The sequence below is a fragment of the Diaphorina citri genome, unplaced genomic scaffold (genome assembly GCF_000475195.1).
Source record: "Diaphorina citri unplaced genomic scaffold, Diaci psyllid genome assembly version 1.1 scaffold658, whole genome shotgun sequence".
Classification (NCBI taxonomy): domain Eukaryota; kingdom Metazoa; phylum Arthropoda; class Insecta; order Hemiptera; family Psyllidae; genus Diaphorina; species Diaphorina citri.
In genome coordinates this window covers 65,340-79,094 of record NW_007378091.1, presented here as the reverse complement: position 1 = coordinate 79,094, position 13,755 = coordinate 65,340, and the positions used below count along the sequence as shown (strand labels likewise).

The 13,755-nt window shown below is 37.8% G+C and overlaps 2 protein-coding genes and 1 long non-coding RNA gene across 4 annotated transcripts; 2 read left to right on the top strand and 1 right to left on the bottom strand.

The window, feature by feature from the left end:
• The first annotated feature begins 1,766 nt into the window (after positions 1-1,766).
• Positions 1,767-5,436, top strand: LOC103510926 (3-hydroxyisobutyrate dehydrogenase, mitochondrial-like). Its single transcript, XM_008475629.2, has 5 exons — positions 1,767-1,963; positions 2,656-2,777; positions 3,354-3,564; positions 4,370-4,496; positions 5,134-5,436. The coding sequence occupies exons 1-5, from the start codon at positions 1,854-1,856 to the stop codon at positions 5,314-5,316; spliced, it is 753 nt and encodes a 250-aa protein (XP_008473851.1). The 5' UTR covers positions 1,767-1,853; the 3' UTR covers positions 5,317-5,436.
• On the bottom strand, positions 5,176-6,658 carry LOC103510924. 2 transcript variants are annotated; one of them, XM_008475628.3, is made up of 3 exons: positions 6,461-6,658; positions 5,825-6,029; positions 5,176-5,708 (listed from the first exon to the last, which is right to left on the bottom strand). In XM_008475628.3, the coding sequence occupies exons 2-3, from the start codon at positions 6,015-6,017 to the stop codon at positions 5,575-5,577; spliced, it is 327 nt and encodes a 108-aa protein (XP_008473850.1). In that variant the 5' UTR covers positions 6,018-6,029; positions 6,461-6,658; the 3' UTR covers positions 5,176-5,574. The 2 variants fall into 2 exon arrangements, with proteins under 2 accessions (XP_008473850.1, XP_008473849.1); XM_008475627.3 differs by having other exon boundaries at positions 5,825-6,076; positions 6,461-6,657.
• A 105-nt stretch (positions 6,659-6,763) lies between these two features.
• LOC113468151 lies at positions 6,764-8,594 on the top strand. Its single transcript, XR_003392003.1, has 2 exons — positions 6,764-6,888; positions 8,535-8,594. It is a non-coding gene; the product is annotated as an uncharacterized LOC113468151 (long non-coding RNA).
• The last annotated feature ends 5,161 nt before the right edge of the window (positions 8,595-13,755 follow it).

Below are 13,755 nucleotides of genomic sequence, written 5' to 3'. Positions count from 1 at the left end.
TAAAAATGTGAGGAAGGAGGAGAAAGAAAAGTGGAAGGAGAAAGAGAAGATAAAAAGGATAGAGTGACAGAGGAGGAGGAGGAGGAGGAGGAGGAGGAGGAAAAAGGGGGATGACGAGAAGAAAAAGAACATTAAAGGAGATAACAAAACCGACACACATTATATGCAATATAACAATATGGACTGAGAAAAATATAAAAATATACATGGCAACCTATACAATCATGTGTACCAGACAAGCAATGGGGGAAAACGAAAAGACAGTGTATGTGAAATTATCTTGATGAAGAAACTATAGAGAAGGAACAAGGAAAGAATGGAGGAAATATAGAAAGAAGGAACAACAAGATGGAAAATGGACAAAGCAATCACAACACGTCAAGATATGGGAGAAAAACTATGTATCTTGTAAAACTGGTAATGTATCACACTCACAAAGCTTCTTCTAATGTTAGTGCAAGTGAATTTCCAATACTAATAAACATGTAGGTAAAATGTTATAAAGATATTTTCAATTTACTTCTGAGAAAACTAGTGTACATTACTTGTTTTTTTTTATTATTATTATTATTTTATTATAGGTAAATGGAAGTTTAACCTAATCAAAGCTCTTAATAGGTTATCTATTAGGTACTATTTAATAAATGAATTAATCAAAATCATTAATGAATCCAATTAATGTTTATGTGTGATTTTACATCATATTCAAACATACCTACTAGATTTGCCAAAAGATCAGGGATGAAATCACCACATCCTATGACAAACTCAGACACATCATCTAGCAGAAATTAACAGCACGATTTAAAAAAAAAAAAAAAAGCACTAATTAAAAAAAAAAAAAAAAATAAAAAAAATTTATTTTTTTTTTTAAAATCACAGGTTTTTTTTTTTTTGGAAAAAAAAAAAAAAAAAAAAAAAAAAAAAAAAAAAAAAAAAAAAAAAAAGGAAGCTTGGGGAGGAAATAAAAGCTTTCTCATGAAAATAGATATCCCCCTATAAGGAAAATAGTTATTTTTATATTAGAGTAAAGTAGTACTAATATAATGTGCCTACGTATGTATACATACATTAGCGACGAAATTTGTGTATCCCATAATCCAATCATTCATAGTATCATACAATATTGTCTTATATTCAGGTCACTATTCTGCCAATTTTCCATCTTGGATCTACTATTCTATTTTCAGATCCAGGAGAGAATTACACGGATTATGTTGCCACAAGATGGTATCGAGCGCCTGAACTCTTGGTGGGAGATACGTTGTATGGCCTATATTCAAGTACTTACTTATAAGAGGCGAAAATACTGATGGAAATTCACAAGGAGTGGCGAAAATACTGGGTAAAAAGTTGATCCGCAGGTTCATTGTGGAAGATTAGTCAGTCGAGATGAGGTCCCAAAATGAGTGATGCACCTAAACTGTTTAAGTTCCATTTTCCTTTCTTGTGAAGTCGGAAAAGCAGGACAGTATTAGGGGAAAAAAACTGTAAAAAGACATTCTACATTCCTACACCTGAGCGCAAGTGCCCCGAGGTAATCTTCATGGATTCCATGATATTCATCATGGTTAAGGAGGATATCATCAATATCTAAAAGCCAAGCCTTGTCGGTGAAGCTACTCCTTCCTGTCTTTCGCAACACTCTTAATTTCATTGAATGACCTGCAGTTCATGGACTTTTGGATCTCCTGGAAATATTGTTAAGGAGGCTACTCCATGATAAAATTATCAAAGTCAGGGTCATGATATCCACACTAAAACTATTTTTTCTTCAATTTCAGGGTCATGATGTCATCGTTTACGACAAAAACACAGATGCCAGTCAGACTTTGGCCAAAGAAGGGGCAAACATGGCGTTATCCCTGAGTACTTTAGCGTCAGGGGCAGAGTTCATCATTTCGATGCTACCAGCCAGTCAAGATGTTCTGGACGCCTATGATGGCTCAGACGGTATTCTCAAGTAAATCCCAGTTGTCATATTGAATAGTTATGATAGAGGGGTCACAGTCACAGGGGGTGTTCGGTGATAATGGGACGTGACTTCAAGTTGTGATTTATTAATTTAAGCATTAGGGGAGAGTGGGAACACACTATTGGGGATGTGACTCCTCCAAGTTATGATTTATTTAGGGGAAACACTATTAGTTCAGTGAACTACAGAAAAAAAAAGGACTCAAAGGAGCACTAAAGGTCTAATCGAGCCCTAAATCTAAGGTTGCAACTTTCTTTACGAGTTGAACATTTCTGCCAAATTACTCAAATGACATCAAAATCGGATGAACCACTCTAGAGTTATAGTGGAACAAACGGACAGACAAATAAACATACAAACCAAATGCAAAATCGTCTAGTGCAGATTGTGTATTTTCTATTGTTAACTAATTATAATTGTTACCAAATACCTTCAAATTATGGCTAAAAAGTATTTCCAACGGTTATCTGAAAGAGGGCCCTCACTTGTGTATTTCCAACGGTTATCTGAAAGAGGGCCCTCTGAGTGAAATTTTGCTACAATTAAGGATCATAAGGAACAGGGGCCCAATAGTCCTACATACTGGACTCCGTACACAGGAAATCGTCAAAAAAGACCCCGCATTTCAATGTAATGTAATCATAACGAATAAAAATTTATAGATATTTTTTTTCTTCCAGACATGCCAAGCCAGGTGTGATCGTTATTGACAGCAGTACTGTAGATCCTCAGGTACCCCAGACACTGTCAAATCTCGCCAGGGAGAAACAAATCACATTCCTGGACGCTCCCGTCTCTGGAGGTACGTCCAATCTTCTTCTTCTTCTTCTTCGCCTTTTTCTTCTCCTTCTTCACCTTTTCCCCTGTTCGGACGGGGTCGACGTTTTTCGTCAGCCTCTCAATCAGCCAGGGGAATTCAGGCTGGTATACACCATTTTGAAGTCCCCCAGCCAAATTATGCTGGTCTACTCCCTGTTTAACGTCCCTCAGCCAGACAAAGCTGATCTACTCCCTGTTTAACGTCCCCCAGCAAGACAATAAAATAGAATATCCTGGGAGTCAAGTCCTCTCCTTCTTCACCTTTTCCCCTGTTCGGACGGGGTCGACGTTTTTCGTCAGCCTCTCAATCAGCCAGGGGAATTCAGGCTGGTATACGCCATTTTAAAGTCCCCCCAGCCAGATTAAGCTGGTCTACTCCCTGTTTAACGTCCCCCGGCCAGACAATAAAATGGAATATACCTTGTTTATCCTGCTGGGAGTCAAGTCTCTTTACCCCCGCAGTCTAACCAAGGTCTCATATATTTGGACATATTATGGGGAACAATAATCAGAGATATCATAATGATACTTAGGTAATCACTCACCCTATCCCCCTTAGGTACGAAAGCCGCTCAGGAAGCGACTCTGACTTTCATGGTGGGAGGAGACAAGAGCTCTTTAGAGAAAGCCAAACCCATTCTCAAGTGTATGGGACGAAACATTGTCCACTGTGGAGACTCGGGGAATGGCCAGGTAGCCAAGTTATGCAACAATATGCTTCTCGGTGTTACAATGATGGGAGTGGCAGAAGCCATGAACCTGGGTGTCAAGTAAGTGCAACAGACTCCCTAGAGGATTTTTAACACGACCAGATATCTTTATGGAGGACTCAGTAACTTTGTGAAGTTCCATATGAACTGAGATGAAATAATGACTGATACTCTTCATTTGGATTGAAAAGTATCAGTCATTATTTCATCTCAAAACACTACCAGGATGGGAGTGGCAGAAGCCATGAACCTGGGTGTCAAGTAAGTGCAACAGACTCCCTAGAGGATTTTTAACACGACCAGATATCTTTATCGAGGACTCAGTAACTTTGTGAAGTTCCATATGAACTGAAATGAAATAATGACTGATACTCTTCATTTGGATTGAAGAGTATCAGTCATTATTTCATCTCAAAGCACTACCAGATAAATATGTCAACCCTCAAGAATTTACTAACTAGCAGACTGGCAAGTCAAGACAAAAATATGTCACTTAGAGATACCCTGAGAAGTATCTTATTTGTCACACAAGGGCAAAATGATGTGAATTCCAAGTTTTAACTTGGACAAATTTGCAAATTTTTCCACTATACCTAACTGTCACTTAGAGATACCCTGAGAAGTATCTTATTTGTCACACAAGGGCAAAATGATGTGAATTCCAAGTTTTAACTTGGACAAATTTGGAAAATTTTCCACTATACCTAATTCTGGAAGAGTTTGTCTGATTTTGATTACCTAATTAAAAAAAGTTCACCTTCAACACATAAAGGTAACTTGATTATAAGAAGGTCTTTGTCCCCCTGTTCTTTTCCCTAGTGAGTCATTTTAAAACTAACTGAGCTTCTAAAACCTTAAATTTCAGGCTAGGAATGAATGCCAAGCTTCTGTCTGATGTAATCAACACGAGTAGTGGGAGGTGCTGGTCCTCTGAGGTTTATAACCCAGTGCCCGGAGTTCTGTCCAATGTTCCTGCTAGTAATAATTATAACGTGAGTGAATTATTTCATATAACAAATGATTTCCAACATCAAAGATGTCAAAATATATTTTCCTTAGATAAAAACCAGATTAAAGATAAATTTTCAAGATGTATACCAGAGCTTGTTATCAGTGTTATCACATAGAATTTTACTTTTTTCAACGTAATTTAAATTTAAATGCTCAGTGTCTGTCATTTTTAAATGGTTTTACTTATTAGCTTGAGATCTCTGTTGTTATTTGTTTATTTGAAGTATTCTAAATTTAGGGCCACTTCTACTAGTCCGATTGATCTAAATTTTGGCTCAGTTATGTATTTTTCCATTTTCCTTATTAATCTATGCGAGCCTTGTCAAATGACTTTTATATGTCAGTGAATTTTACAAAGACATAGCATACCAATTTGATTAATGAGTGAGTGAATTATTTCATATAACAAATGATTTCCAACATCAAAGATGTCAAAATATATTTTCCTTAGATAAAAACCAGATTAAAGATAGATTTTCAAGATGTATAACAGAGCTTGTTATCAGTGTTATCACATATAAGTCAAAACTAACTATCCTTGATACAACCCAACTAAACACCCAACAATTAATTTTATTATCTCCTTTTATAGCATTTGTTTCCCCATTTCTGTTACAGGGAGGATTCAAAATTAGTCTGTTGGCAAAAGATATGAAACTAGCAGAGGACTTAGCAAACAGATGTACTGCTCAAACTGACCTATCCAAATTGGCAACTAGCATTTACAAACGTCTTATGGACAAAGGCTGCCAAGATAAAGATTTCAGTTACATTTATGAGTTCTTGAAAAATAAAACATGATTAGTTTATTTTGCTAGTACTTCATGGGATGTAAGCATTTGAAGATGAAGTAAATTACCATGTGATAACCTCCAATGATTGTCTTTTCCATAATTTGAATTAAACAAAATTAGAAACTAATTATTTACCTTATTATTTTACTCCTTAGGTAGGTAGGTACATAAGGATCAAGAAATCCCTCAGGAAATCTACAAATAAAACTAGAGTGTTGTTGTAGCAATAACTAGAGTCCACACTGCTTGCAATATCTAAGACGGTTTAGAGTTTTCTTTCTTCCAGTTGTGTCTTCATGTCCTCAGAAGACACTGATGTATTAGTCACCACACCTTCACCAACTTTGTACTTGATGTATTGGATGTTGGGTGCATTCAATCTGATTATAACTTTTTCAGCTGAAAGAAGAATATGTCAGATGAATGGTCAAACATTGAAGATAACCCTCTACAAAATTATTAAATTTATGACAATCTGGAGTAGGTACCTAACAAGTTTAAAAAAAAAACCTCACCTTCTGTAAGAAGTTTGTCATCTTCTTTGGAAACTCCTTTTGGTCTTGAGGTATAAACCACACAGTTGAAAGCTATGAATGCAGATACAGCATATGCAATAGACCAGTATAGTTTCTTCTGCTCGGCAGTTTTAGGGTTAATTGGAATCTTCTCTCTGATATATGCTTTAATCCACCATGGTATTCTTAACATGTTGGCACTCTTCTGGAAGTCAGATCGGAACAGGTACAAGACAGCACAGTGTTATTAACCTGGTGGGAAATCAGTGGAATATTACAATTACAATACACTTTTTACTTTAAACACAAAATGGAGCTTTTACAAATGAGTGCAGACCAGTGTTATTATAGAGTTAGGTTTAAATGCAAATAGGAGCTTTATTTTTCATTGTCATGACTTCTGAATAATTACCCCTTTGATACCTGTATTAGATTTAAAGGCCCCTACATGCCCAGGGTCCCCCGCATCACAGAGGCTGTGGGAGTGGGATAAAGGCAGTGTATGAGATTGACCCTGAGAAGTCCAACTCAAGAAGTGACACCAGACTACATGTGAAGTGTAGGTAGCTCTATGGAACAGGCTTGAAGTCCCTGTGAGCTTTTAAGTTAACTTTCATTTTATTAGGACTTACTTACCTAGATAAGTTTAATGTAGGTGATTTGTTTGGGAAGGTAGGTATTTACCTACCTACCTACTTATCTACTCAAGAAGCTACAACAATATGAACATTACATGGACTAGACTACTAGAAAACAACACAATAAATTAATTAATTAAAATATAATTATTCTAAGCTCTCCGTTTTTTTTTTTAATTTTTTAAAGAAAAGTTACTTTTTTGGATTTTCCCTCCATCCAATGTTTTGAAATCTACAACGCTACCTAGCGAGTAAAAAGTAAAACTTTGAAATACCGCGGGATTTTGAAATTTTGAATTTGAAAAAATGAAACATGAAACGTCCGAAAATCGACTGGACGCTGGACGTCTGGCACTCTGGCCGGTCTGGCAGGTCTGGCTTCTTTTATTTCTTCACTTCAAAGGTCCAAGTTCAATTCAAAGTTTGGTATGTACCTTTATTTATTACATTGATATAACTACCTACAGTCCTAAACACAAACCTGTGAGAGAAAATGAGAAGATTTTTTTGGCAAGTGTAACAATAGATGTAGGTATGTAAAAGAAATAACTTATACTCTTCACTGGGTAAGTTATTTCTTTTACATCTATTGTTATGGCACTTCACAAAGTTACTGAGTCTTCCATCATGATAAGTGTAATAATACCTACCATGGATAGTGGTTACCCAAAATCTCATGGTTATCCTGGTTTCAAAACCTAAAATGTCAAGCTAAGTAATGTACATGCCTTTATAAGCCTTGTCAGTTTTTGACTTGCCATTTCAGATGGTCCATGGATTGACAAAACATTGCCAAAAATCTCTGAGAACCAACAGTATATTGGGTAAGTAAGTGCTTACTTAAAAATAGACATTGATGATCATGAAGGCATACTGTGGAGGAAATTAAGCTTACTATGGGCTGTAGCACAAGCCTTTATTAGGCTTTTGTGGGTGTTGGTGCTAATGTTCATGTTGTAACTGCTTAGCTGTAGCTGATAGTGTGATGGTTTCCAGCCAGTTTAGCTGGCCCATCCTGGATTACTTTAAAAGATGTGCAGTAAACCCTTGTTAGGACTTGCGCAAAGCTCAAATAGCCCAATGTGCTTGATCTCTCACAAGCCTTTATTAGGCTTTTGTGGGTGTTGGTGCTAATGTTCATGTTGTAACTGCTTAGCTGTAGCTGATAGTGTGATGGTTTCCAGTTTAGCTGGCCCATCCTGGATTACTTTAAAAGATGTGCAGTAAACCCTTGTTAGGACTTGGGCAAAGCTCAAATAGCCCAATGTGCTTGATCCCTTAAAGTCATATAAAATTATAAACCCAAAACATTTTCAACTGCCACCTAGCTAGGTTGGTTAGGGATTTACTTACTGCTCCCTGTTTTTGGTCTCCCAACTAAATTTTGGTCTACATTTTGGTCATAGTGTTATTGTGGTCATGGTGGCTGGGGGACGTTTTTGTGTCACTTTTAAACTCCTACTTATGCCATTGTTCTTATCAACAGGGGGTTTACCTACCATTTACTGACAAACCATTTAGTTTCTCACACTGATCTCACCCAGCCCTGCCACCTAGCTAGGTTGGTTAGGGATTTACTTACTGCTCCCTGTTTTTGGTCTCCCAACTAAATTTTGGTCTACATTTTGGTCATAAATGGGGGACGTTTTTGTGTCACCTTTAAACTCCAATGCCATTGTTCTTATCAACAGGGGGTTTACCCACCATTTACTGACAAACCATTTAGTTTCTCACATTGATCTCACCCAGCATGAGTGGGTCTGGTCTCACCCAGCATGAGTGGGGTTAGGAATAGCTAGCAGCATGTGGTCTGTGCCCACATGGTTACCTCATCCAGATACCAACCACATGTATTGTCTAAGGCCAGCCATTCACTATCTGGTACACCTGATCAGGTCTGCTTGTCAGGTCTACTTGATACCTGATGAGTACACACACTATCAGGTAGACCTGACAGAAGGACCTGATCAGGTGTAGTACCTGTCAGGTTGACCTGATGGTGAGTGGATGGTCTAACATAACATAGTAATATCAGTGATCCATTGGAAACTGGTGTATTCCTTTTTTTCCAGGACTGATGAGTGGCAGTGTTTGTATGCAGTAAACATGTCGAAGTACCTAGGCTCTTGGATGTGCCCACATGGTTACCTCATCCAGATACCAACCACATGTATTGTCTAAGGCCAGCCATTCACTATCTGGTACACCTGATCAGGTCTGTTTGTCAGGTCTACTTGATACCTGATGATGAGTACACACACTATCAGGTAGACCTGACAGAAGGACCTGATCAGGTGTAGTACCTGTCAGGTTGACCTGATAGTGAGTGGATGGTCTAACATAGTAATATCAGTGATCCATTGGAAACTGGTGTATTCCTTTTTTCCAGGACTGATGAGTGGCAGTGTTTGTATGCAGTAAACATGAAGTACCTAGGCTCTTGGATAAAAAAAGGAAAACCTTACTTAGATGCATTTATACTAATGTAGAGAGGGCCCCACCCCTCAATCTGGACTGCCTGAAGATCATTAGGTATGTAATTCTCAAGTACATATTGTAATTCTTACAGGTAGGTATTTATGTACACATACAGTACATATTGTACCTACATGTTTTACCACTAGACAGAGTGTATGGTTGTGCTGTAGGTACTTGTTACTTGAAAAATCATATACCTACTACCCACCTACATAGGTAAAGTTGTCCTCTCTGTAATTCTCTTTCTCTCCCTCTTTTTCTTTCCTTCTCCTCTTCTTCTTTCTCTCTCCCTCCTATTTTTTTATTCTCTCTCCCTCTCCCTTTCCCTTCCTGATCTTCTCCCTCCTCCCCCTTTTCTCTCTTCTCCATCTTCCTCTCTTTGTCTCCCTCCTTTCTCCCCTCTCTCTTTTCTCTCTATTCTGTCCTTTCTCTCTTCCCTCCTCTCTTTTCTCTCTCCCCCCTCTCCCCTTTAAAAATGTAAATGCAGTTTCTTTGTGACTCTCCCTTTCCCTTCCTGATCTTCTCCCTCCTCCCCCTTTTCTCTCTTCTCCATCTTCCTCTCTTTGTCTCCCTCCTTTCTCCCCTCTCTCTTTTCTCTCTATTCTGTCCTTTCTCTCTTCCCTCCTCTCTTTTCTCTCTCCCCCCTCTCCCCTTTAAAAATGTAAATGTAAATGCAGTTTCTTTGTGTTATTATGTCACAACTGTGGTACTCACTGCAGCATTGTAGGATTTTCCCAATATCTCAATAATCCTAAAATCCAATGTTTACCTACCATGCTGATCGCTATGCGCATTTATATGTCATAGCTACTCATTTTCCTCACGAGGCTGAGTGGGCCCCGCAAGAGCCAGTCACGGAATCGATCATTTGCATGATACAAATTTCTTGACCCCGCCGGGAATCGAACCCGGGTCTCCCGCGTGCAAGGCGAGCGCAGTGACCACTACGCCATAGGAGCTTTAACTCCCTCCTCTCCCTCGCGTTTTTCAAAAATCTCCCATTACTTTTCTCATTTTCCTGTGAAAATTTGAAAGAGAACCTTAGGAACTGAAGAGAAAAGCACTTTTACGTCGTAATGAGACAATAGGAAATACGCAGGTAAAGGTTAGGGTAGTACTCAAAGGAACAAGAAAGCAAGGGTAGGAGAGCTAGCTATTGCTCTGAATATCAAATTCGAAACTCAAAGGGGCTTCGTGCACACTTTCGAAAATTGTAAAAGTCATTTTAATGCTAGAATCTCTCCTATCTTTAATCGATCTCCTATTTCTAATTACCCATTTGAATTCGGAAAATTAGGAGACATTTTCGTATACTCTTCGAAACGGACGTGAATTTTAGGTAGGTATTAGAAAAATTAAATAAATCAAAACAACATTTGAGTCAGTAAGATATACAAGTACTCCTCATATCTCCTTCTTTAGGTAGGTAAGTAAACGTTTTGTATTGCGTACTGTACACAACGACGTACTTGTTAGCATTAGGTTGTACCACCTTTCGGTTCTCCATGTGGATGAGTCCATATTTTCTATTTCAAAGGAGAAAAGAAGTACAAAAAGAAAGCAAAGGAAAACCTATACGAGAGAAAAGGTAAAACAATTTTCCACCAACAGGTGAACGCGCAGGCGCAAAGGAAAACTTTACGACGCAGTATTTTGCTTCTCCATTTTTCCTTTGATTTCCCTTCAGTACTCTTTTCAAACTCGAACGAATTTCGAAACATTTCCCTCCCGGTCAAAGTCATGGTTACGTAAATTAATTTTTGTTCTGACTGAAATGATAGGAGAAAATTCTATTGAACCAAATCATGGTAAGTCCCAAGAACCTGTAAAAAAATAGTCTTCTATTTTTTTGAGAACAATTAAAATATATTTTGTTCTTTTTGGGTGATTATTGGATTCTGTCGGAATTTAAAACAAGTGTCCTTGTTCCTTCTAGAAAGCATGATTTTCAAAATGTAAACATAAACAGAGGAAGGTAGGAGATAGGTGATACAGATATCTAGTTCACACTGACAGCAAACACACAGACGGTACAGTTCATTATTTCTGTGTACTTACTTCATACCCAACAACAAAATAAACAAAATGAACTTTCCCTAATTAATTAGGTTGAAATAAAATCGTTACTGTTTCAAGACTGTCAAGTATTGCTTTCATTTTTCTGCCTATAGGTACTCGAAAACTTTTTTCCACGAAGTTGGCAAGCTTTGATGGACATTTGGGCTCTTGGAATTGCATCAAAATGAATAGGACTAAGTACGTTGCCCTAAAAAGTTCGTGAGCTGAAAACACCACCATAGTACTACAATCAACTTTTTTTACAGTTGAAAAAAAATTGACCCGATTACATTACTTTCCTTCCTATAGGATAAGGAAATTATATGCATTGTACACATATTATGTACTTGTATGTTGTATTGTTATGCATTGTACATATATTATGTACTTGATGTATGTTGTATTGTTGTCAATGAACAATTTACCTTGAAAATAAGGATAGGTAGTATCATTTATCATTTATCATGTGAGTTATCATCAAATTATGTTGTAGCTATCTACTACTGTTATTATCTCTTAACATAAGATCTCTTATTAGAACGAAACAAGCACATAAAACAACACAACACTATCGATTTCTAGAATTGCCCATTTCATTATTTCTTCCTGGGCAAAGGAAATGTCGTTCGTTTGAGAAATCTCCTAATAAAACCCACTATTGAACTTTTAAGTGACCATGTTAAACTTTCCGGGACTGAGTAAAAACACATAAAGAGTAGATAAAATGATAAATTATTATATCTAGTTGTATTGGCACATAAAAAAGTCAACATACATGGCTGAATTATTGATAACCACCTTGCCCAATACCTAATACCCACATCACATGCATTTCGTATCACTTTATCATTTAGATAGTTTTTTTTTTAGTAAAGCACGCAAAGTTCAACGAAAGCCTGGTCGATTGTAATGACTATTTCTACAATAGAATAGTTATGAAATGAATTAAAGTTCATTCAATCGTACTTCAATTGTAATCAGATCTGTATTGGTTTCTTTAGTTTTGTACAAAATATAAGACCTTATTCCATAATGTTTAAAATCTTGGGCCATGGCTTCAACTTTTACTGATTGGGTAACCACGTTTTCTTGATCATGTCTGATGCTTTTTCCGCTATCATGTAGACAACTGCCACAGTATGTCCGCCAGGAATAACTGGAATAATAGAAGCATCGACGACCCGTAAATTATCGACCCCATAGACTTTGAGTTGTGGATCCACCACAGCGCTAGAATCCCACCGAGGTCCCATCTTACAAGTACCACATTGATGGTGAAGTTGAGTAGTAATGTGTCGGACACTGCAACCCCAGTAGGCATCACTACCGAAGGTATATTGAGAACATCCGGGAATAGGAGCTTTGTGTAGTGTTGAGCCGATGGACTGGAAAGCCTTTGTCTTGCTAAGTTCAATAGCCATCTTAATACCCTCCACAATAACATCTAAATCCCTGGTATCGTTGAAAAAATTCGCGTGAATTAGAGGTGGGGTCAGTGGATGTGAGTCTTTGAGAAGTACCTTTCCTCTACTGCGAGGATATAGGATCATAGGCCAAATACTCCATGAATCCTTACGATCCACTGAGGAGTAAACACTGTTGTAAAGATGATCAGTGATGCCCATTTCTTGTCTGAGAGACACCCCACCATCAGATGCTAGGGACACGGCTGTGAATATGAATTCAATATCCGGCAAATCATCAGGGAATACATTGTACTTGGTATTCACATATGCCAAACCTTCACAACCTAACATTGTTAGTTTACCTTTGCCTTCAAAGTACCATTGAGGAAAAAGTTTAGGCATTTCTTTTATAAGCCTGTCTTGCAGAAGACCTATGGGCTGATTGACCAGAAATGTTAATCCAGCCATAGCTAAATGTTCTTGCAAATTTTCACCAACTCTCAGATTTTTTATGACTGGAATGTTTAGATCATTTAAATGCTCTTGTGGTCCTATACCTGAAAGCATGAGTAACTTTGGACTATTGAATGCTCCTGCACTAAGGATGACTTCTTTTCTAGCTAAAATTTTATGATCAATGCCCTTAATAGTAGCTAATACACCGCATGCTTTTTTAGTTACAGGATCTATCAGAATCTTCTTAACAAAACTGGAATCTTTAACTGTCAAATTACAACGTTTTTTGATTGGATCAATATAATCTTTGGCTGAAGATCGCCTAGAACGTTTGTGCAATGTTGCTTGAGCTCTGGCGAATCCTGTCTGAGTCTTTCCATTGTAATCTACAAGTGGATACCCAGCCTCCATGCCAGCTTGTAGGAATGCATCCAGCATTGGCGTGTTATATTCAGTGTAGTCAACGCCAATAAAGCCTTGGGTTCCATGGTAGGATGAATTCTGAAGCTCTGAGATTTGTATCCGTTCTGCTTTTTTGAAGTAAGGTAGTACTTCGTTGTAGCTCCAGCCATAGTTTCCGAGTTTTGCCCAATCATCATAATTTCTTTTGTTGCCCCTTGTGTAAAGCATGGTGTTGATCAGACTAGTTCCTCCAACACCTTTACCTGATGGCCATGGACACCTTTGGCCCTTCAGTCCTAAACATGCACGGCAATCTTCTTTTTCAGTCTTGTATCCCCAGTTCAAAGGAGATAATATTAAATTAGTATTGAGTACAGGGATGTCCACTAGATAGTTGAAATAATGCCCTGCTTCCAATAAAAGTATTTTCCAGTGAGGTATTTCTGATAACCGGTTGGCAACAGTACATCCTCCAGGTCCTGCTCCTACTATG